This window comes from Mobula hypostoma, chromosome 26 (genome assembly GCF_963921235.1).
Source record: "Mobula hypostoma chromosome 26, sMobHyp1.1, whole genome shotgun sequence".
NCBI classification, from domain to species: domain Eukaryota; kingdom Metazoa; phylum Chordata; class Chondrichthyes; order Myliobatiformes; family Myliobatidae; genus Mobula; species Mobula hypostoma.
In genome coordinates this window covers 34,358,339-34,383,752 of record NC_086122.1, presented here as the reverse complement: position 1 = coordinate 34,383,752, position 25,414 = coordinate 34,358,339, and the positions used below count along the sequence as shown (strand labels likewise).

The following is a 25,414-nucleotide window of genomic DNA, read 5'->3' as shown; positions in this document are numbered from 1 at the left end:
GGCAGAAGATGAAGAGAGAAGATGCCAAAAAGGAGAGGTTGTGGACACCAGAAAGGAGTGGACCTGCAGACCTGCAGTGGGGCCGGGAGCTGACAACGCCCAGGGAATTTGATAGAGAATTGGCAAAAGGGAAACTATGAGCTCCAACTTGTGCACATTAGACTGTTTCATTAAAATGGGCCCTTTTCTTTTTTTTAAACCTTTACTAACTTTTTAGTCAAATTAAGAATTATGAAGCCAAACTGTTTAATTGCATATGGTGTATTGTCTGTTATTTCGTGGTACTAATCTGTAACAGGGTGACAAATCAAGCAGCATCCACACAAACAGGAAATTCTGCACTTCAATATCACACATTTGGTCTTCCCTAGACTTATGCAGCCAACAGAACCTGAGGGTTACATTTGTAAGCAGCTCTGTAACAGCACACCCACAGAACAACCAAATGGGATACAACATAAAGTGCGACCAAAGTCAAAAAACTTCAGGGTGTTTGAAGCCTGAACTGAAAATGGAAAAGACAAGAAATACTCAGAAAGTCAGGCAGCATTTGTAGAAAGAGAATCAGAGTTGATGTTTAAGGTCCAGGACCCTTTATCTGAACCAATGAATTTTAGACATTTCATTTAGTTCCATTTGTTACATTATATGTAATGTACTCTTGGTAAGCTGAAATGGTGAATGACCACAGCATCCTACTCAGAGGCACAATCATTGAATCCCATTCAGTCTATACTCAGTATTGGATTTACTGATAAAGCATCTTTCTGACCTAACCTCTAGCCACCACTAAAGTAGCAATTGACTCTATGTCAATCACTTTAGTTGTGTCATACACTATGATCAGAAGGAAGTGAAGACATTGGGAGTGATTTTTAAAAAAGACTAAACTTGTATTCACCCCACATATTTCTTTTAACTTACCATCAGTGCTCTCAGAACAAGATGTGCCTAAAGCAGTGTCTCCACTATCAGCTGTACTGGGCCTTCTTTCAGTCTTACGTTGGTATTTTTGTGAAATCGCAGGTGTTTGCCATTCTGTTTCACAGCAAGTTGCTCTTGGTATAACAGGATCTGCAGAAAGAAATGGGATTCATTTTAAAATTCATATTTGAACTTCATTATTCTTCATATTTGATTTCACTTCCGCTGGCTACAATGATAGTAGGTTACATAAAAAAATTCCTATATATAATGTATGGATGATTGATAGAATTTTAGAATAAATTAATGATTGCTAGAAAAGCCAAGTTCAGGGAAAAAATGATACTGTGAAGCCAAATTTGTGATTTTCCCTCATAGGGAGTGAACTATTCACTTCAGCACAACCAAGCAATAAAATAGCATCCAGGCACTTCACAGACACAGCAAACCAAATTTTGACAGAGCCGCCTCAGAAGTTAGAAAAGCATAATGATGCAGATGGAAACCTGAAATAAAATTTTAAAAAACATACTTCAAAAATTTGGAATCATGGGACTTCTCATTAGAGCAGATCTAATCATAAGTTATTAACTGGAAGCCTTTAACTTCCATTTTGTCTCTCTACAACTGCTGCCTGAGCAGAATATTCCCAATAGTTTGCCTTATTTTATATAAGGAGATACTTAACTTTATACTTTATTGTCGTCAAACAATTGATACTAGAATGTACAATTATCACAGCGATATTTGATTCTGCGCTTCCCGCTCCCTGGATTACAAATCGATAGTAAATATTAAAAATTTAAATTATAAATCATAAATAGAGAAATGGAAAAGTAGTGCAAAAAAACCGAGAGGCAGGTCCGGATATTTGGAGGGTATGACTCAGATCCGGGTCAGGATCCGTTCAGCAGTCTTATCACAGTTGGAAAGAAGCTGTTCCCAAATCTGGCCGTACGAGTCTTTAAGCTCCTCAGCCTTCTCCCGGAGGGAAGAGGGATGTAAAATGTGTTGGCTGGGTGGGTCATGTCCTTGATTATCCTGGCAGCACTGCTCCGAACAGCGTGCGGTGTAAAGTGAGTCCAAGGACGGAAGATTGGTTTGTGTGATGTGCTGCGCCGTGTTCACAATCTTCTGCACCTTCTTTTGGTCTTGGACAGGACAACTTCCATACCAGGTTGTGATGCACCCTAGAAGAATGCTTTCTACTGTGCATCTATAAAAATTAGTGAGGGTTTTAGGGGCCAGGCCAAATTTCTTTAGTTTTCTCAGGAAGGCGCTGGTGGACCTTCTTGGCAGTGAACTCTGCTTGGTTGGACCAAGTCAGGTCATTTGTGATATTGACCCCGAGGAACTTAAAGCTTTTGACCTGTTCTACTTGCACACCACCGATGTAAATTGGGTCGTGCGGTCCGCTACTCCTTCTGAAGTCAACAACCAATTCCTTCGTCTTGCTGACGTGAAGGGAGAGGTTACTGTCTTCGCACCATGCCACCAGGTTCTTAATTTCCTCTCTGTACTCAAACTCATCATTACCCAAGATACGGCCTACACTTGTTGTGTCATCAGCAAACTTGTATATTGAGTTTGATGGAAACTTGGCTACACAATCATGGGTGTAGTAACTTTATTTATTGAGATACAGCAGAGAATAGGCCCTTCTGGCCCTTTGAGCCACACCACCCAGCAATCCCCAATTTAATCCTATCCTAATCAAGGAACAATTTACAATGGCCAACTAACATACAAAATGGTACATCTTTGGACTGAGGGAGTGAACTGGAGCACCCGGACAAAACCCACAGTCACAGGAGAACTTACAAACTCCTTATAGGTGGTGGGAATCAAACTAAGGTCGCTGGTACTGTAAAGCGTTGTACTAACCACTATGCTACCATACCACCCAAGATATTAAAGCAAATAACTAAATGTCTAAACAGTCAGATTTTATGCAATTGAAATGAATAATTTTTAAATAAAACGGAGGGATTTAGTGAAGTCCAGAGTAGCAGACTTTGATTATAGAAAGTAGGTAAATGAATTAAAACTAGGGATCCTTAAGGGACTAGAATTCAAAAGATACGGATATCTGTAATAATAAGAGGTAAAGAAGATCAGAGCAAGGTTGTGGAGGAACTGAAAGCAATAATGGCAATTTAAAACAAAGTGATCCTGGAACAAATTCACATCACTAAGTACGTGACAAATTGCAAATTAGGACACAAGGTTTGGCCACCAAGTGTGAGGGAGGAAGCTCAAAAAAGTGCAAATACATAGGATAGTCAAGAACAGAGATAACAAAGATGTTGGTAGTTTCAATGTTGCTATGGAGATGCACTGTTAATTCATCTTGGGGTCATATACAACAGTTGCAAATAGTGGCCAGGGTGAAGAGCAGACCCAGAGGAAAGTGAATGAAGTTTGCAACAAGGGTCAAAGATAAATGCCTCTGTTTTCCAAACACTGAGCAAGAAGACATTCCAACTATAGAGTACACACCCAATTATAGTTGTTAAACTCATTCAATTTTGGATACATGCAGCTTCAAAGCCCCAGTTAGTGCCCTAAGATACTTACAAGATTTCAGTCCAAATTTTAATTTAGGATCATTGCACAAGTTGTCACTTCATCATAATTAGCTGCTGCAGAAGTCAACATACAGCCACTGGTTCAGGGAGAGACTCCAGCCAGGGTTAAGGTGCAACTGCTGAGAAGTGCAAAGGAAATTTAACCAGGCAACTAACTGTGCCTCTTGGACATCATGCTTATACAGGTCTGGACTATTCAACATGGAAAAAAAAAAGCTAGATCTATTCTCAGCCAATGTTTAACATGTTCCTTTCAGAAAGGTCACTGGACAGCAACCAAGTGCTGGAAGCCTGGCTGATTTCACTATAATCTATTTCAAGGCTGATTGAAGCACAGCATGGAGATTAAGCAGCCAATGGAATTCTGTACGGGTACAATTTCATTTTGCTATTCCATAAAAAGGATACCCTAAAATAACCTGCATTTCTACATTCAGAATACCTCATAAGTGTTGCAAAAAGGACATGCGGTTTGCAATGTTATACAACATATACTAAAAGAGAAAAGAGTAAGAATAAAAGATTCTTCTCTTTGCTCTCATGACCACCCCATCATCTTCCTGTTTCTCCACTTCCTGCTCTTTATTCCAGGCAACTTAGTGATAAATGATTCAACGGCTGATGTCAGCAAGTCTTTCAAGAGGGCAAACCGTCAAAAAGAATCAGGCCCCGATAGTGTACCTGGTAGGTCATTGAAAACTTGTGCCAATGAACTAGCTGGAGTATCGAAGGACATTTTCAATCTCACTGCTGCAGTGCGAGGTCCTAACCTGCTTTAAAACGGCATCAATCATAACAATGCCCAAGAAGAACAGGGTGAGCTGCGTCAACGACTATTTCCCAATAACACACCATGATGAAGTGCTTTGGGAGGTTAGTCATGGCTAGAATTAACTTCTGCCAAACAAAGACCAGGACCCACATCAATTTACCTACTTGCACAAGAGGTCTACAGCAGATACAATCTCACCGACTCTCCAAATGGCACTGGACCACCTTAACAGTAATACCCACTTCAAGCTGATGTTTATTAATTACAGCTCAGCATTCAACACCACCACCCCCTCAGTACTACACCCCCTCAACAAACTTAAAAACCTGAGCCTCTGTACCTCCTTCTGCAATTGGGGATCCTCAGATTTCTCATCGGGAGACCACAGTTGGTGCACATCAGAAATAATATCCTCTCTTTGCTGACAATCAACATAGAAGCATCATGAATGCATGCTTAGCCTGCTGTTCTATTCTCTACATTCATGACTGTGTAGCTAGGCACAGCTCAAACACCACCTTAACATTTACAAATGACAACTGTTGTTGGTAGACTCAGATGGTGACAATGAGGTGTACAGGAGTGAGATAGATCAGCTGGTTGAGTGGTGTTGCAACAACAACTTAGCATTCAATGTCAGTATGACCAAGTAATTCATTGTGGACTTCAGCAAAGGGAAGTTAAGAGCACACACATCAGTCTTCATCAAGGGGTCGGCAGTGGAAAGGGTGAGCAGCTTCAAGTTCCTGAATGTCAATATCTTTGAAGATTCATTTAGGAATGAGGAGATTTGGTCAGTCATCAAAGACTCTAAAAAACATTTTACAGATGTACAATGGAGAGCATTCTGACTGGTTGCATCACTGTCTGCTGTAAAGACACCAATGCACAGGATTGGGAGAAAGCTGTAGATGGTTGTAAACTCAACCAGCTTCATCATGGCCACTAACCTTTACACCTTCAAGGATATCTTCAAAAGGCAATGCCTCAGGAAGGTGGCATCCATCATTAAGATCCCTCACCACCCAGGACATGCCCTCCTCTCATTGCTACCATAAGGGAAGTGGTACAGGAGCCTGAAGATACACACTCAACATTATAGAAAAAAGCTTCTTGCCCTCTGCTATCAGATTTCTGAATGGCCCATGAACACAACTCATTATTTTGCTCTTTTCTGCACAAATTATTTATTATAACTTATAGTAATCTTTTAGGTATTGCACTGTAAATGAATCTCACAATAGATGTTGGTATCTAGAACCTGATTCCAATTCATGTTTCACTGTCCGATCAGATTCCTTCTTCAGCCCTTTACCTCTTATACCCATCACCTCCCAGCTTCTTAAATCATTAAATCACCCCCCCCCACCTCCCACTCCCCTCCAGCTTCCGCCTCACCTGGTTTCACCTATCACCTGCTAGGTTTTACTCCTCCACCTTCTTAATCTGGCTCCTGTCCCCTTCCTTTCCAGTTCTTCCGCTCAATGTATGCTGCCCAAATTGCTGAGTTCCTCCAGCATTTTTTGTATGTTGCTCAAGATTTCCAGCATCTGCAAAATTTCCTGTCTAACCATAAAAGGTTCACTTTCATGCTGAGAACCTGTAACTAGCAGATGTCACAAACAGTGGTGTTGGGACTTCAATTGTTCACAAACTATATCAGTGCATTTTGGTGGAAAGAGAGTAATGTGGTCAAGTTTGCTGATGATACTAAGTGGGTGCCAATGATAGTTGTAAGGAGGATGCAGAAAGGCTTAGAGGTATCAAATCTAGTTTAATCATTCAACCATACATGAATACAGCCGAATGAAGCAGCGTTCCTCTGGGGCCAAGGTGTAAAATATACAGAGGGCATTCAAAACAGTGAGCAAATAAAAAAGTCACGCAAAAAAACACATATAGTCCAAGTCCCCAAGTGATATGTCCCACAACTGTCTTCTGGCAGTTCGCAAATAGATGGTACAGGCTCCCAGAATATAGATAAGCCAAGTGTAGCAGGGAGGACATGACAGATAAAATATAGAAAAGTGTAATGTCTTCAGGGAAAAAGACAAGAAAAAGTGTTTGTAAATGGTGGGGCCTCTGAAGTACTGGTATCTGGTGTCCTTGTACAAGGAAGAGGCAAATGCAGATCCTCTCTAAGGTACAACAGGATTTCATTCCCCAGTTGGAAATGCAGCTGTAAACAGTTCTCACACAACAAAAATGCCTGGGGCCCCACAGCATCCAAAAATTCATCCCACCAGTCTCCCAAATACTCATGTGTCTGGGTGTCAACATCTTGGAGGATCTATCCTAGGCCGAACAGCGAATGTATTTCATTAGGAACTTGAGGAGAATTGGTATGTCACCAAAGACATTCACAAATTTCTACAGATGTACATTGGTAAGCATTCTAACTGGTTGCATCACTGTCCGGTATGGAAAGGCCACTGCACAAGCTCAGAAAACAGCTACAGAAAGGTGTGAGCTCAGCCAGCTCCATCACAGACAAAACCCTTCCCAGCATCTAGAACACCTTCAAAAGGTGATGCCTCTGAAAGGTTGCATCCATCATCAAGTACCCCCAATCCACATGACACGCCCTCTTTTCATTGCTATTATCACAAAGGTGGAACAGGAGCCTGAAGACACACACTCAAAGTTTCAGGAACAGCTTATTTCCCCTCTACCATCAGATTTCTAAATGGACAATGACCCCATGTACACTACCTCAGCATTATTTTTCCAAAAGGCTCACTGACAGAATACAAGACATCCCACCATCCTAAGCAGAGTTTTTAAAATGTTACTAAAATATATAAACAAGGTACACCAGAATATAATTTTAAAATCAGGAGACACGATGTACAATGTTAATGTAATTTACATGTAGGATTGCTACTAGTACAGTGAATTCTAGTTAACTGGGCCATCCAGTAATCAGAGCAGCCACTTATTTGGGACAACTCTTAAAGAACAAAAACTAATTGAGAAAATAGCCGATATTCATTCCCTTTGATTATCTGAGACACCATGCCACTTAATTGGGACAGGAGGCTGTTGCCGCAGTTTCTAACTAACATCAGTTGCGTGCACTTACGTAGCTGCTGGACAACATCATGCGTATAGTGAACAGTTTTTAAAATAGCATCAGTTGCGAGAGCTTGCACTATGTTATCTGCTTGGCTAATGGGTGCCAACTCAAATAGCAGTGATTTTTGATAATATTGTTTTTTAAATTTTATTTTGATGTCATGCCGAAATGCGACAAAAAGATTTAACACTAGCCAAAAAAATTACCCTACTAGACCAAACAAAAGCCATCCGCCTGACACCACTCATCGTCAACTAGCAGAAAGAAATAGAGTTTAATATCAAAGTGTATGTTACTAAATGCAACCCTGAGAATAATTTTCTTGCAGGAATACTCAATAAATTAAATAACCAAAACAGAAACAATGAAAGACCACACCAACAAGGCAGATAACCAGTGTGCAAAAAAGAAAAACAAACTGCAAATACAGAAAGAAAATAATAATAATAAATAAATAAGAATAAAAATTAAGAACATGAGATGAAGAGTCCTTGAAAGATCTCTAGCCAAATCCTCACTGACTTCTAAGGAAGTAGAGGAGCCACCGCATTTCCTTTGCAATTGCACTTACTGGGCCCAAGAAAGGTCCTCTGAAATGATAACATTGAGGAAGTTGAAGCTACCAGCCCTCTCCACTTCTGATCCTCCGAATAGGACTAGCTCATGGACCTCCAGTTTCCTTCTCCTGAAGTCAATAATCAGCTCCTTCATCTTGCTGACATTGAGTAAGAGTTTGTTGCTGTGGCACCACTCAGCCAGATTCAGCCTACGACGGTGGTGTTGTCAGCAGACTTGAATATGGTATTGGAGCTGTACTTAGCCACAAAGCCATAAGTGTAAAGTGAGTAGAGCAGGGGGCTAATCTGCAAGATAAACTGAGAGAAGAATGGACATTACGTGAAGGACAACAAGGAACATCTCCAAAATGAAAGTGTGAGGGTAAGGATCTAGATTTTGAAGAGGACCTCAATCAATAGTTTTCCATTGTAAATGGACGAGATGTGTGTGTCAGTGGACCAATGTTAAAAAAAAAACAAGTTAGAGTAACTAGCTAAGAAGTTGGTCACAAAGATTTTAGAGCAACAGATAGCTGTTTGTCTCGATGGAAATGTCAGCAAAACATTAAATTCGAAGAAGCACATGGCGAGAAAGATTGAGCTCATACTGTAAGTGCAGAAACATGGAAATGGACACTAGGTGCCTGCTGATTTTGTTCATTTACAGTCAATCAAAAGAACACAGCAGCATACACTGGATGAATTCCTCCATCGATAACCGTTAGGAACTAATACAGTTTTATAATACTGTGGTAGTATTGCTAGTGTTCTAATTTTATTTTGTATTTCATTTAAATACATAATTTATTACTCAGTTAAACAGCAGTTTAACTTTTATTATACCTTTATAGCTATTCCCATGAAGCTTTGGCTAATTGGGACAGCTGCTTAATTGGGCCAAAATGTGCCGGTCCCAATGTGTCCCATCAGGACCACTGGAATCCGCTGTGTTTGTATTGCAACCACTTATATTATGTTATCCAATTATATAGCCACATCGCTTTCTGTTTTCCTTCATGGTTAATTGACTTCAAAATTAAGTCTTCAGTAATTTTGGAACATCTTGGGTAGTGTAATCCCAGTCCAACTGCTGATGTTTTTGAAGCTTTGTCTAATTTTCTTCTTACCTTTTTCACTTCAATCATTCCCTGAAGTCCTAGCAAGAGAGTGCTCCTCCTCATGACACTGCAGTTTACTTTTCTTGATAATGGCAAGATTTGTGCTCTGCCCCTAATATTAATCACTGCATAAGACCATAAAGATATAGGAGCATAATTAGGCCATTTGGCCTATTGAATGAGCTCTGCCATTTCATCTTGGCTGATCCATTTTTCCTCTCAGCCCCATCTCCTGCTTTCCTCCAGTATCCCTTCATGCCCTGACCAATCAAGATTCAATGGATTTCTTTTTCTAATGCAAAGACAGCAGACTACAATTCATTACAAATCCTCTCAAACATTTCTGTCATGGATTTGAGGCCACGTCTCACAGATGTGAAATGGATTCTAATTTTGTATAATGTGATTTTGATAGTAAGATTAATGGTTTTACCATGTGGTCATGGCGTTCAGTTCAGTTCTTCAGTTATTCTTACTTTTATTTCAACAGTTGACATGCTGACCAGGGTTAATATAAATTTAAGTTTATTGTCATTCAGCATACACGTAAGCAGCTAAACGAAATCGACATTTCCAGTTATCAACCATTCATTTTTTTTTTAGGTGCTGTAACGTGAGCTGGTCTTAATTGTAATTTTTTGTCACTAACTTTTAGTCAGCAAGCTCCATCTCTTTTTAAGAGGCATCAGTTTATTTGCCTCCAGCTATTCGATCATATTAAATAAAGCACAGCATTGTGGAAATTAGAAAAGAGCAACACAGGAGGTTCTGTACTCTAGAATCTCAAAGGACTTTTTTGCCAGGAGGATCTTTCTGAAACTCACCTGCATTTTTGAAAAAAAAAATCAATTACTACATTATAAGAATCTCTTTGTATTGTCCATGCAAGGAGTGAATTATTTTGACAATTCCTTCAGTGAATAAACTGTGATCTGCTAAAATTCTCTATGTTACTACCAAAAACCTTTTTAAAATACCAGCAAAACAATTTGTTTTTTTCTGATACTGTAACTGTTATTTTGAATATTGTTAAATATCTGAACAATTACAGATTTACTGCCAAATCCTAGCCACCTCATTTATGTAGCAACTTCTGCATGACTCAGGAAAATAATTTACCTGGGGAGCTGAGCAGTCTGACAGGCAAATGAAATGTCATTATTGATTAACACAGAGGAACTATGACATTAACATTTTTATAGAAACACGGCTAAATGATGGAAAAAAACTGGCAACCAAAGATTCAGTGGTAATGGTGGGTTGGTAAGAGATAGGATTACGTTATTATGTTGTAACTTTATGAAAATCTGGTTAGGCTGCAGCATTACACACAGTTCTGGTTGCCCCATGATACGATAGGAAGGATGTTGAGGCTTTGGAGAAGGTGCTATATGGTTTAGCGGGCATGTGCTATTATCAGAGGTTGGACAAACTTGGGTTGTTTTCTCTGGAGTGCCAGAGGCTGAGGAGAAATCTGAAAGAAGTTCACAAGATTATGAGAGGCATAGACAGAGTGAACAGAGAGTATCTGTTTCCAAGGACTGAAATGTCTAATACCAGTGGGAAGGCATTGAGGGCAAGAGGGGACAGGTTCAAGGGGGATGTGAGGGGCATGAATTATAGGGCCACGGATGCCTGAAATGCACTGCCTGGTATTGTGGTAGAGGCAAATACATTAGAGGCTTTTAAGAGACGTTGGATAGGCACACGGACGTCAGGAAGATGGAAGGATATAGACATTGTGTAGGTAGGAGGAATTAGTGTTTTGATGTTCAGTTGGTTTTTAGTTGGTTTAGCACAACATTCTAATGCACATAGCCTGTTCCTGTGCTATACTGTTCTATGTTCTACAATTCAGGAAACTATTACCGCAGTAAGAATAAATAATATTGAAGAAAGTTCTTCAAATGTGGCAACATGGCCACAGAGCTTAGAAAGAAAAAGGAGGGCGATCACTTTGCATATTCTATAGGCCTCCAATCAATCAGTGGGAGATAAAGAAGTATATAATGAAAACAAACCACAGAAATACAAACAACAGGAATTCTGCAGATGCTGGAAATTCAAGCAACACACATCAAAGTTGCTGGTGAACGCAGCAGGCCAGGCAGCATCTATAGGAAGAGGCGCAGTCGACGTTTCAGGCCGAGACCCTTCGTCAGGACTAACTGAAGGAAGAGTGAGTAAGGGATTTGAAAGCTGGAGGGGGAGGGGGAGATGCAAAATGATAGGAGAAGACAGGAGGGGGAGGGATGGAGCCGAGAGCTGGACAGGTGATAGGCAGAAGGGGATACGAGAGGATCATGGGACAGGAGGTCCAGGAAGAAAGACGGGGGGGGGTGACCCAGAGGATGGGCAAGAGGTATATTCAGAGGGACAGAGGGAGAAAAAGGAGAGTGAGAGAAAGAATGTGTGCATAAAAAGGAGTAACAGATGGGGTACGAGGGGGAGGTGGGGCCTAGCGGAAGTTAGAGAAGTCAATGTTCATGCCATCAGGTTGGAGGCTACCCATACGGAATATAAGGTGTTGTTCCTCCAACCTGAGTGTGGCTTCATCTTTACAGTAGAGGAGGCCGTGGATAGACATGTCAGAATGGGAATGGGATGTGGAATTAAAATGTGTGGCCACTGGGAGATCCTGCGTTCTCTGGCGGACAGAGCGTAGATGTTCAGCGAAGCGGTCTCCCAGTCTTTCCAGCTTTCAAATCCCTTACTCACTCTTCCTTCAGTTAGTCCTGACGAAGGGTCTCGGCCTGAAACGTCGACTGCGCCTCTTCCTATAGATGCTGCCTGGCCTGCTGCGTTCACCAGCAACTTTGATGTGTGTTGCACAGAAATACAAAGTTGGCTTCTCTTAGTGCATGTGTACACGTGCGTGCACGTGGTGGGGGAGAGGATATGCAGAAATTTTGAAGTGCATTCCAGAGAACTCTTTGAGCTAATACATAGATGGCCTGACCAGAGAAGGGGAAGAACTAATACAAGCCAGGAGGGAGTGTCAGTAAGAGAGCATTTCAGAGGTAGTGGCCATAACTCATAGGTTTTAATGTTTACAGGAAAAGGATAGATTGGAAACTAAGGCTTTGAATTGGGGGAAGGCCAGTTTCAATAAGATGACACAGGAACAAGAAAAATGTTCGGGAGGAGTTATTTCCAGGTTAGTCTACATTTAACCACTCAAGAGTTACTTGAAAACAAAATGAGAGTTCAGAGCCAATGTACGACTGTAATGGTGAAAGGAAAAACCAGGTTCAAGCAATCTTGGAAGACTGACAGCTAGGTTTAAATAGAAAAGTGACATGCCAGGTTTAAGAACTGAAAATACCAGAGACCCTACATTATCACAGAAATTTGGAGAGGGGCATTAAAAGGAATTAAGTTGAGCAAAGAGAGGGCAGTTAATGTATAAACAGATTTAACAGAAAAACAGAACAAACTAGAAGACTATCAATACTTCTACGGTACTATAAAACTGTATCGACAGAGGAACCATGCCAGTGTGCACTGCTGTGTTCTTTTGACTGTAAATGATGAAAATTAGTGCAGGCAGCTAAGTTGACTGCTTTCACACAATGTTTTCGATAATTGCATTCTCCAAATCTTCATTTTCATTCTAATATTCAAGGTGATTACTGATACCTTCAAATTCTTCATAGTTCCTAATCTGTTGAAGTAGTGAAATTGTTATTTTCACCCAGGGCCACATCTGGCATCTCCAAGCCTGAATGTTTGAAATCAATGAACAAAATAGTTTTGAATTGTCTTGCTGTTTCTTTTTCATTAAACTATCAGTGACAAAAATCACTGCTTTTTGAACGCAAACACTTGCAACTGATGTTATTTTAAAAAACTATTCATTTTAAGCATGATGTAATGTCTAGCAGCCACACAAGTGCATGTCATTGATGCTAATTAGAAACTGTTCGCCAACAGTCCCCTGTCCCAATTAAGCACTACAGTGTCGAAAATAATCGAAAGGAATCCCAGCTATTTTCTTGATTAGTTTTTGTTCTTTAATTGTTGTCTCAAATAAGCAGCTTCCCCAATTAACTAATGGCCCAATTAACCAGTATCCACTGTAATTCCAAGCACAGACAGTATACAGTTCGAGGAGAATATGTTCAAAATTTCCTTGTCTTATTTCAGCTTGAAGTTTGGGAATTTCTGCTAGAAGAGCCTTGTTGAGTAAGTGCAGTAGATTTTATAGATGTTAAACAATAGAGCCTCTTTATGCCAGTAGTGGAATGAATGTATGTTTAAGGTGCATGGAAACATTCCGGTAAAACAGGTTTCTCCTCCACCACAAGACCCATTAGAAGAGGAGGGTAAGATCCTTAAACTCAACTATATACAAGCCCAGCAAGATCAACTATTCCTCACAAGATAACCAGGAAATCTTTGAATTGCTCCCAATGCATTAGCATCCTTCCTTAATCAAGGAGACCAATACTTCAAATATGGTCTCACAGCCCTATAATAACTGAACCACATTCACCTTACCTTAAAAGTTAATTCCCCTAACAATGATTAATATTATTAGCTTTCCCAATCACTTGTTGCACCTGCATAACCCTTGTTTTGTGAATGGTGGAAATCCTTTTAGAATCAAGAGACACAAGATCTGCTCCAGAAAACCTAGCATCTGACTTGCTCTTATAGCAATAGTATTGAAATGGGTGGTTCAGCTATGTTTCTGCTTAATGATGACCCCTCAGATATTTTTAGGAATTTGAAAAGGTTAGTGTCATTGAATCTCTTTTGCTTGTGAAGTTACTGCTTGACGTCTATGTGACTAAGTGCTACTTTACACTGATCAGCCCATACTTGAATTACTTCTCGGTCTTGCTATCTATAGACAGAGATTCTCATTATATACTGCAAATGCAGTTGAAAACTGTATTTCACTTCTGAAGTAACCTAAAATGGTCCAGCTTTGGATAGTGCCCCAAAAAAGCTCACAGACCATCAATGCACCTTGATTAATGGTAGGGGTCCATGGCATAAAAAAGGTTGGGAAATCTACCCCATCTTCTAATAACTATGACTTCCCTTTGTGCAAACCTGTTAAAAGTTTTCTCCAGAATCTACCCATTTTGATTTTGATTTTGCCAACACTTGTTACTATCACAGGTGGTCACAGACAGCTCATTACTGGAATTTGGGATATTTTTTCTATGTTTGCACCTTGCTTATTGTAAGGTCTAAAATCAAGTTGCTCTTCAAGAATCCAAACCAAATCAAAAATTAATAATGCAGTGCTCCTAGGCACTTTCAATTTCTAAGTAGCCAGTGGCTGCTGGTACCCTTGGTATACTCTTAAATCAGAATAATTTGGACATTGCAATATGCACTTTATCCTAACCAGATATGAATTTCACACTCAAGCTTGCATTCTTGACAAATACTCATGGGCTAACTATCAATTTTCTGCTGCAACATAAGATCCCCACTTAACACAGTTTTACTAATACTAAGACACATTGTTACGAGCCCATTAGCAAGCAGTGCCGGACGGTAAAAGTTTTAACCTAGTTGTCTGCCATCCTGCTGTTAGCCATTTTCTATCAGTGCCATTAGACATGTAAACCTTTGATACTGAGAGAGAAAATTTACCAGGCTGAAAAAAATATTTGCACACAAAATTGAATGGTGGGTGGGGGGAGGCAAAGTGAAATATGCTACATGCCTTAAACTGAAATGCAACAAGTATCTACACAAAAAAATCCCTTATTACTGTACAACCCAACAGTAGCACTAAGCAGATATAAATAAAATGCACCCTCTCGCAACACATTGTAAAATATGAAACTCCATTCCAAGAATTGTTTCTTTTATTGAAGTGGGATAACACAATGAAAACAACTCCACTCTTCTTTACTAAATGACTCACCCAATGCAGCACTCTGAGAATGCTGGAAAAAACATTTACACAAGCCTTCATCAGTATATCACATCAATCACCAGCACCATACCTATAATTACTGTTTCACTTTTGACAAAATAAGCCGAGTCATAGAGATATTAGCAGAATTTGTGGTACAGATTTTCTCAGCAACAACACCAACCTGTATCTATTAGTATTTATTGCATCATAATGAAATGTTGGATTTTTACACCAGTGTTGCTAATCCAAATCCCTTTCCACCATCTGATCTCACTGAAATCCCTTCATTTAAATATATATATTTTAAATACATTTACTGGCTTCATCACAGCCTGGTATAGAAACACTAATGCCCATCACCAGAAAATCCTACAATAAGTAGTGGATATAGCCCAATCCATGCCAGCTAAAGCCCTCCCCACTATTAAGCACATCTACATGAAGCGTTGTTGCAGGAAAGCAGCATCCATCATCAGGGATCCCACCACCCAGGTCATGTTCTCTTCTCGCTGCTGCCATCAGGAAAGTGGTACAGGAGCCTCAGGACTCACACCATCAGGTTCAGGAACGATTATTACCCCTCAACCATCAGGCTCTTGAAGCACAAGGGATAACTTCTCTTGCCCATCACTGAAATGTTCCCACACCTATGGACTCGCTTTCAAGGACTCTTCATCTCATGTTCTCAGTATTTATTGCCTACCTATTTATTATTATTGTAGATTTATACTTGCACAGATTGTTGTCTTTTGCACACTGGGTGTCCGCCCTGTGCTGCGGTCTTTCATTGACTCTATTATGGTTATTGGATTTATTGAGTATGCCCACAAGAAAATGAATCTCACGGTTGTACTTTGATAATACACTTACTTCGAGATTTGACTCTTGCTAAATCTGCCTGTGCTGTTACCCAACTATTCACTCTAGTACAAATTTCACATTTTTTAATCACTTTCCAGAAACTTCTAAATTCAACATTTATCAGTGACTATTAAATATTTATGTACCTAGTTCAGATGTTCGCTTTTATAGATGAGAAAAGATCGAACTAGGAGTCATTAATTTGGAAAATATTCTCAATATCTTTGTATGACACTAATTATATATACAAAATATTAAATTTATTGGAACACATGCATTATTCATGAAATGAAAACTGTTGAAGTACTTTCCATTTATAGCCCGCGTAATTAATTTTGAAAAAGATAGCTCAGAAGCATGGCAGTTTTTGAAGGGAAGATTAGAAAAAAAATCATAATATCTGCCCAAGTCTGGTCTTATTCACACATTAAAGTTTATCATTGCCTACACCAACACTAGCAAAGATAAAGGTGAGGCATATTTCAGACTAGTCCCAGTTTATTTTGCTTTAATATTGAACTCTATAACAGAAGGAGAATAAATCTGAACATAACAACATAAGAACATAAGAAAGAGGAGCAGGAGTCGGCCACCTGGCCTGTCGAGCCGGCTCTGCCATTCAATAAGATCCTGGCTGATCTGGCCATGGACTCATCTCCACCTACCTGCCTTTTCCACATGTTCCTTAATTACCCTACTATGCAAAAATCTGCCCAACTTTGTCTTAAATATATTTACTGAGGTAGCCTCCATTGCTTCATTGGGTATTGAATTCCACAGATACACCACTCTTTGGGAAAAGCAGTTCCTCCTCATCTCCATCCTAAATTTACTCCCCCGAATCTTGAGGCTATATCCCCTAGTTCTAGTCTCACCTACCAGTGGAAACAACTTTTCTGCCTGTATTTTATATGTTTCTACAAGATCTCTTCTCATCCTTCTGAATTTCAGCGAGTACAGTCCCAGGCGACTCAAGCTCTCCTCATTGCTTAACCCCCCTCATCTCTGGAATCAACCTGGTGAACCTCCTCTGCACTGCCTCCAAAGTCGTATTTATCCTTCCTCAAGTAAGGAGACCAGAACTGCAGGCAGTACTCCAGGTGTGGCCTCACCAGTACCCTATACAGTTGCAACATAACCTCCCTGCTCTTAAATTCAATCCCTCTAGCAATGAAGGCCTACATTCCATTTGCATTCTTGATAGCCTGCTGCACCTGCAAACCAACCTTCTGTGATTCATGCACAACCACTCCCAAGTCCTTCTGCACAGCAGCATGTTGCAATCTTTTACCATTTAAGGAATAATCTGCTCTTCCAGTTTTCTTTCCAAAGTGGATGACCTCGCATTTACCAACATTGTACTCCATCTGCCAGACCCTTGCCCTCTCACTTAACCTATCTACATCTCTCTGCAGACTGTTTTCTTTGCACAAGTTGCTTTTCCACTCAACTTAGTGTCACCAGCAAACTTAGATAAACTACAGTCAGTTCCCTCTTCTAGATCGTTAATGTATATCGTTAACAGTTACAGGCCCAGCACCGAACCCTGCGACACACTACTTACCAGTGATTGCCAACCAGAGAAACAACCATGTATCCCAATACTCCGCTTTCTATTGGTTAACCAATTCTCTATCCACGCTAATACATTACCCCCAACCCTATGCATCCTTATCTTATGAATAAGTCTATTATGTGGCATTCTATCGAACGCCTTCCGGAAATCCAAGTAAATAACATCCATCTGTTCCCCCTCTATCCATGGTGTTTGTTATATCCTCAAAGAACTTCAGTAAGTTTGTCAAACAGGACCTACCTTGATTAAATCCATGCTGCGTCTGCCCATTTCTTTCCAGATGCCTCGCTATTCTTCTTTAATGATAGCTTCAAGCATTTTCCCAACTACAGATATGAAACTAACTGGCCTATCATTAAATGCCTTTTGCCTATATCCTTTTTTGAACAGTGGTATGACTTTCACCTTCTTCCAATCTGCCTGGACTTGCCCAGAGAATTTTGATAAATTATCAAAGTCTCAACTATAACCCCTGCTATTTCTTTCAGTCCCCTGGGAGCAGGGGACTTCCCTATATTTAGGCCCACAAGTTTGCTCAACACTACCTCTTTAGTGATAGTTATTGTATCGAGGTCCTCACCTGTAAAGTTCTTTCAAGTTTTTTGGAGTAGTTATTGGAAGTTGACTATTCTCAGCTTCAATGCTCAATAACAAATTGCCTTCTCTTCATTGTCTTCACTCAAATGACAAGATCCATTTGGTCAAGGTGTCCAGCATTAAATATCCTGCTATGTCAGAACCCCCAAAAGATGGGAAGAAATTAGGCTGGCAAAATGAGGAAGTGGAAGAGCATCTCCCTCATCTTTATTCATCTTGTAATTGCATCTTTTCCAGACAGATCAGCTGCTAGTTCATCAAGCCTTTCTCAGCCTCAGCCACCAATTTGTGCCATTCAGTTTCTTAGTCTCTACAATGTCAATCTCTACAATTTTCTTTATTCTTATCATTTCTCCCAATTCTGTGGAATGTGTTATACTTGATTTCTAACTTTACCTAGTCATAAAGATCAATTATCAACCTAAAATATTAGATTATTTTCTCTCCAGATACTACCTGACCTGCTGGGCATTTATAGCATTTTATGTTTTTTCAAATTAGAGAACAGTGAAATAATCCTCTGCTGAAATAAGCATCTCAGAGGATACATCACTAGATGTTCTACAAATTATGGAATATTAATTATACATCTTCTAGCAAAGACTGAACAGTCTTTTTCCAAAACATTGAGGCAATGCAAAATGGATTTTTTTTTAAATTATGAAGGGCATCAACAGGTTATACTTACAGAGAACAATGAGGTGCTTCAAATTTCTGGGAAAGATGCAGATTAGTCACTAATAAATTCAATAAGGAATTTGATAAAGATTTTAAGAGATACCCATTTTTTGATTCCTCATGTAGAAATCACGACCGCAAAATATTTGAAGTAGCTAGCGCTGAAATATTTAAATAGGAAGGCAGATACATACATAAAAAAAGTAGAATGTATTTTAAAAAGGTGCAAATACACTTCCAAATAGACATAATACAAAATCTTCACAGCACTGGGTGACAAAGCATAGCAGAAAATGCAGGAATACAGGAAAAGGATGTTATTCAAAGCACATTAGTGTTCTACCTTTTGTGCTAGTCTGCTGTTCAATCGAGTCTCTTCGCTTGCTAGAGGTAGCCATATGAAATGAGTTCCCCTATATACAAATCTAAAAAAAGATAAAAACAAAAAATAAATTACTTATCTTTTATATAAAAGTAAAATAACTTTATAGAAATGTCATTGCATCACATCACAGAAACATAGAAAACCTACAGCACAATACAGGCCCGTCAGCTGTGTCAAACATGTACTTAATTTAGAAATTACCTAGAGTTACCCACAGCCCTCTATTTTTCTAAGCTCCATGTACCTATCCAGGAGCCTCTTAAAAGACCCTACTGTATCCGCTTCCACCACAGTCGCCGGCAGCCCATTCCACACACTCAACACTCTGTGTAAAAAAACTTACCCCTGACATCCCCTCTGTACCTACTTCCAAGCACCTTAAAACTGTGCCCTCTCGTGTTAGCCATTTCAGCTCTGGGAAAAAGCCTCTGACTATCCACATGATCAATGCCTCTCATCATCTTATACACCTCTATCAGGTCACCTCTCATCATCTGTCGCTCCAAGGAGAAAAGGCCAAGTTCACTCAAACTATTCTCATAAGGCATGCTCCTCAATCCAGGCAACATCCTTCTAAATCTCCTCTGCACCCTTTCTATAGTTTCCACATCTTTCCTGTAGTAAAGTGACCAGAACTGAGCACAGTACTCCAAGCGGGGTCTGACCAGGGTTCTATACAGCTGTAACACTACCTCTTGGCTCCTGAACTCAATCCCATGGTTGAAGGCCAATGCACCCTATGCCTTCTTAACCAGTCAAACCGCGCAGCAGATTTGAGTGCCCTATGGACACAGACCCCAAAATCCCTCTGCTTCTCCACACTGCAAGAGCCTTACCATTAATACCATATTCTGCCAACATATTTGACCTACCAAAATGAACCACCTCACACTTATCTGGGTTGAACACCATCTGCCACTTCTCAGCCCAGTTTTGCATCCTACCAATGTCCCACTGTAACCTCTGACAGCCCTCCACACTATCAACACCCCCAACCTTTCTGTCATCAGCAAATTTACTAACCCATCCTTCCACTTCCTCATCCATGTCATTTATAAAAATCATGAAGAGATGAGGTCCCAGAACAGATCCCTGAGGCACACCACTGGTCACCAACTTCCATGTAGTATGTGACCCATCTACAACCACTCTTTGCCTTCTGTGAGCAAGCCAATTCTGGATCCACAAAGCAAGGTCCCCTTGGATCCTATGCCTCCGTACTTTCTCAAATGCCTTGCTGAAATCCATATACTCTACAATGCTCTATCTTCATCAATATGTTTAGTCACATCCTCAAAAAATTCAATCAGGCTAGTAAGGCACGACGTGCCTTTGACAAAGCCACGCTGACTATTCCTAATCATATTATGCCTCTCCAAATGTTCATAAATCCTGCCTCTCAGGATCTTCTCCATCAACTTACCAACTTTGAGGTAAGACTCACTGGTCTATAATTTCCTGGGCTACCTCTGCTCTCTTTCTTGAATAAGCGAACAACATCTGCAGCCCTCCAATCCTCCAGAACCTCACCCGTCCCCATTGATGATGCAAAGATCATTGCCAGAGGCTCAGCAATCTCCTCCCTGGCCTCCCACAGTAGCCTGGAGCAAATCAATTTCATTAATTTCAAAACTCAAACTGGCAGATCCAGACAGAAAGTACTCTGCAAAATCTTCCTGGTTACTCAAGTTTATACTTGTTCTGTATTTTAACTTTTCTATTATTTATTTCTCCCGTTCTTTTGCATTACTTGTTTCCATTGACAGAATGATAATGATTACTCTTAGTCACAAATAGGCAAAAGGTCATAATCAGGCAGCAATTATGTAAAAAAAAGACAACCATTTAAGCACTGCCAACCTATACATCGCACAGTTACACATTTTTATTTTTGAACCAGGTCTTAATATACTATTCATGTCAATATACTATTTGTTACAATAAACTAATTATGAGTCAGCCTCATAATTGAAAGTACAATAAAATTCAAATACGTAAATACTTGGCTAAAAAATACACAATGATTTTTGAGTAAAGGAAGTTCTTTTAGGTTATGGCTGACATGTAACCAAATGAAGTAAAAAGATATACTGTACAAGCTGCACTTAATGCAGACCTTAAGAGAAGAATGAAGATGACATTTAATAAGGTGCCACATGAAGCTGCTTAACAAGATAAAATCCTATGGCATTACAAGGAAGATACTGGCATGGATAAAGGAATGGCAGACAAGCAGGAGGCAGTGAGTGGGAAACAACATGAAATTGTAAACCAGGGATCAGTAAAAGCATCATTTGGTATGCAAGGATTCATTGTCAGGGCATCAAGTCTAAAAGTTGGGAGTCACATTGTAGCTGATAAAACGCTGATACATTTGGAGTGTTATGTGCAATTCTGGTCACTACATTACATGAAGGACATGGAAGCTTTGGAGAAGGTTGTTGTCTGAATTGGAGAGTATTAGCTATGTTGGACAAATTTGGAGTGTTATCTCTGGAGAGGCAACCTGACAAATATGTAAGATGAGAATGGGATGGTAAACTTTAAAGGAAATGTGAAAGTTAAGTTTTTTAATAAAATTTTACACAAACAGTGTGGTAGGTTTCTGGAGTATGGAGCCAGGGGAGTGGTAGAAGCAGATACAATACCAATATTTAAGAAGTGTTTATACAGACAGATAGTGGGATACAGATCACATGCAGTCATCTGGGAATCAGTAGACTAGCATCATGGTTGGCATAGATATGGTGGCTGAAAGGCCTGTTTCTGTACTGAACTGTTCTATGTTGTAAAACCATATTATGTTAAAAACATAAGAATAAATTCCACCAGGTCCTTGTAGAAATTTCCATTAATAATAATAAATTGACAGTTAAGTGTACATTAAATGTGCCACACATACACGCTAGTATTAAACAACTCAAAGTAGTATGATAGTAGGTCGGTTAAAACAACCCAAAATATACTTCTATTACTTATACCAAAGAAATGAGGACTTTGTTCCAATCTTTCACAGCATTCTGTCACAAATTTTACTCCAGAACAATGCAGGACACTGCATTTAACATCACTTATTGAAGAACGGATTGAATAATTGAAAAAAAACAATTGTTTTGTGCCAAGCGCACGATGCATAAGCATAGTTCTACTTAAACGATAACATTTCTAAAACTGATTTTTCAAAGACTGCAGGCATGTTTCAACAGGGGTACAAAAATGTGTTCTAGCACATAGACAGAATGTAATAAGTTCTTATCTAAGTTTTCTCTTTTTAAAAAACACAAAATGTAAAATTCATTATTTTACAAGCCTCTGCTTATCTGTAGACATAACCCAGATATAACAAGAAGAGGAAAGCAATGATCAAGAAATGGTTTACTAACTGTGATCTCAGGAAGCCAGACCATGCAGAGACTTGCAGAGAGTAGGGAGGGGAAGGGAGGGAGAACATTGCCAAATTTGTATCTCTCACCTAAGCAGATGTCTTCAGCACAGCAGGCAAACTGACACACAAAACATCTTGAAAAACAGGTACCTTGAGACACATCCAAATTCTTCCCAATCAACATAAATCTTCAAGCAGTTCAAAAGTCCCAGGATAGTTATTTAATAAATGACAAGCCTCAATGTTCAGACTATTCTGTACACATACCAGCTAACACTATACAGGTGTCCCCTGCTTTTCGAACATTCGCTTTACAAAACCTCACTGTTACGAAAGACCTACATTAGTACCCTGCTTTCGCTTTCAGAAGGTGTTTTCACTGTTACGAAAAAAAATTCAGCGCGCGATAAAAGGCAGCGCACGCCCCAAGCAGCCCCTCTGCCCTGGATTCAGAACGGCATTGCTTTAACAGATGCCTGTGAGCAGCCGTTTGCAAGATGAGTTCTATGGTATCGGAAAAGCCTGAAAGAGCACGTAAGGGTGTTACACTTACGGTAAAACTAGACATAATTAAGCGTTTTGATCGTGGTGAATGAAGTAAGGACAAAGTGAGTTTGGCTTGAGGAAGCTGACGAACATGATGTTGAAGAGGTTTTGGCATCCCATCACCAAGAACTGACAGATGAAGAGCTGATGCAATTGGAAGAAAAAAGGATAACAATTGAAACCGAATGAGTAATGATAAAGTACGACTTTAATTTTGAAAGGGTACATCAGTTTAGGAGATATTTGCAGGATGGTTTGAATCCTTATTAAAGAACTGTGTGATAGAAAAATGCGCGAGGCTCAGCAGTCAAGCAAGCCTTCCACATCAGCCACAGCAGACGACGAAGCTCAACCTTCGACATCGAGGCAGGCAGAGATAGAAGAAGAAGAGCTGCCTGCTCTAATGGAAACCCCAGTGTCCCACCACCCCAACCCCCAGGACAGATACCAATCCGCGGAGAATGCAACGGTAGCCGGGAGACACACAGCACATCTTTAAGAAAAAAGCTGAAATAAACATGCTAATTAATTAGGTGCCACCGACACGTAATTGTCAGCCCAGATCAGGGACAACGCAATCGGAAATCAGCATTGATCTGGGCCGACAATTACGTGTTGGGCGGCACCTAATTAATTAGCTTGTTTATTTTGGCTTTTTTCTTAAAGATGTGCTGTGTACCTCCCGGCTGCCGCTGCATTCCTGCATGCTTCGTGGCAGTGTATCGCTCGGTGGCCTGGAGGGTGGGGGCCACTGCACCACCCCAACCTGCGACGACTCAGTCAACACACCATCATCAGTGTGCTCAGCAAGCTGTCTTCCCAATTCCCGTAAGTGATATTACACTGTACATACATTATTTCTACTATATATCGGCTGTGTATTTTTACGTGTTATTTGGTAGATTTGGCAGCTTCACAGCTTAAAGGTTACTGGAGAGCACTTGCGCCGTGTTTTTGCCAACAGCGCTTGCGTGAGATTTTCTGCCGACGGTGCTTGCATGAGATTTTCGCTACGGAGATCAGTTCAGTAATGATTGTGGAAAAGTATTTCTACTTTATATAGGCTGTGTATTTATCATATCATTCCTGCTTTTACTATATGTTTGTTATTTTAGGTTTTATGTGTTATTTGGCATGATTTGGTAGGTTATTCTTGGGTCTGCGAACGCTCACAAAATTTTCCCATATAAATAAATCGTAATTGCTTCTTCGCTTTACGACATTTCGGCATACAAACCGTTTCATAGGAACGCTCTACCTTCGGATGGCGGGGGAAACCTGTATTCTACTAGAAAGTGAAAGAATGCATAAAATAATAGAACTTCCCTATTTTGTAAGTGAAATCAAACTAATAATACAGCTAACTTGCAATTCAATAGATATTCCTAAATTATTAAGTGAGTGTCCAAACATGCAATAGAAAGTGATGAGAAAGCTGATTGGGTGCAGGCAATTTAAAAATAAGTTGTGGCAGCAGATCTCTAAGGTAGTCTCAAAAGGTGAGATTTTGGCAAGGAGGGTGACTGGCTGCATCACTGCCTGGTATGGGAACTGTACCTCCCATAATTGCAGGACTCTGCAGAGAATGGTGTGGACAGCCCAGTGCATCTGCAGTTGTGAACTTCCCATGATTCAAGACATTTACAAAGACAGGTGTGTAAAAAGGGCCCATAGATCATTGGGGACCCGAGTCACCCCAACCACAATCTATCCCAGCTGTTATCATCCAGGAAACAGTACAGCAGCATAAAAGCCAGGACCAACAGGCTCCGGGACAGCTTCTTCCACCAGGTCATCAGTCTGATTAACTCACGCTGACTTGAGTGTATTCTATGTTACACTGACTGTTTATTTATTATTATAAATTGCTATGATTGCACATTGCACATTTAAACAGAGATGTAACGTAAAAAATTCTACTCCATGTATGTGAAGGATGTAAAAAATAAAGTTAATTCAATTCAATCATTTTGTGAGGTCTAATCAGAGTACATTATTAATGATAGGGCACAAGGGATCTTGAGATACATGTTCAAAATTCCTAAAGGTAGCAACACAGGTAATTAAGCTGGTGGAAAAAGGCATACAGGACGATAGGCTTCATTAGTCATGGCACTTTACTAAAGCTACAATTGAAGTATTATGCACAGTTGTGGTACAGGTCGACCTTCACTAATCCGGCACCATTGGGACCTGAGGGGTGCCGGATTAGTGAAAATGCCGAATTACAGAAGGATCACATTAAGCAATAGCTAACCTTCACTAATCCGGCACCATTGGGACCTGAGGAGTGCCAGACTGTGAAAATGCTGAATTACAGAAGGATCATATTAAGCATAATTAGTGCCGGATTATCGAAGGAACGAGATTACACGTAGTTGGATTAGTGAAGGTCGACCTGTATATAAAATAATGAGTGGCGTAGATAGGGAGGATGGCAAGTTACATTTCCCCATAAGATTGCCAA

The 25,414-nt window shown here is 40.0% G+C and overlaps 1 protein-coding gene across 1 annotated transcript in view; it reads right to left on the bottom strand.

The window, feature by feature from the left end:
• cep85 (centrosomal protein 85) overlaps positions 1–25,414 on the bottom strand; it is a 100,040-nt gene that overhangs the window by 62,488 nt on the left and 12,138 nt on the right. The window contains exons 2-3 of the mRNA XM_063033734.1: positions 18,975–19,056; positions 925–1,074 (exon numbers count right to left, since the gene is read on the bottom strand). Of these exons, the coding sequence (XP_062889804.1) occupies positions 925–1,074; positions 18,975–19,029 (205 nt within the window). The 5' untranslated portion in view covers positions 19,030–19,056. The remainder of the gene's footprint in view (positions 1–924; positions 1,075–18,974; positions 19,057–25,414) is intronic.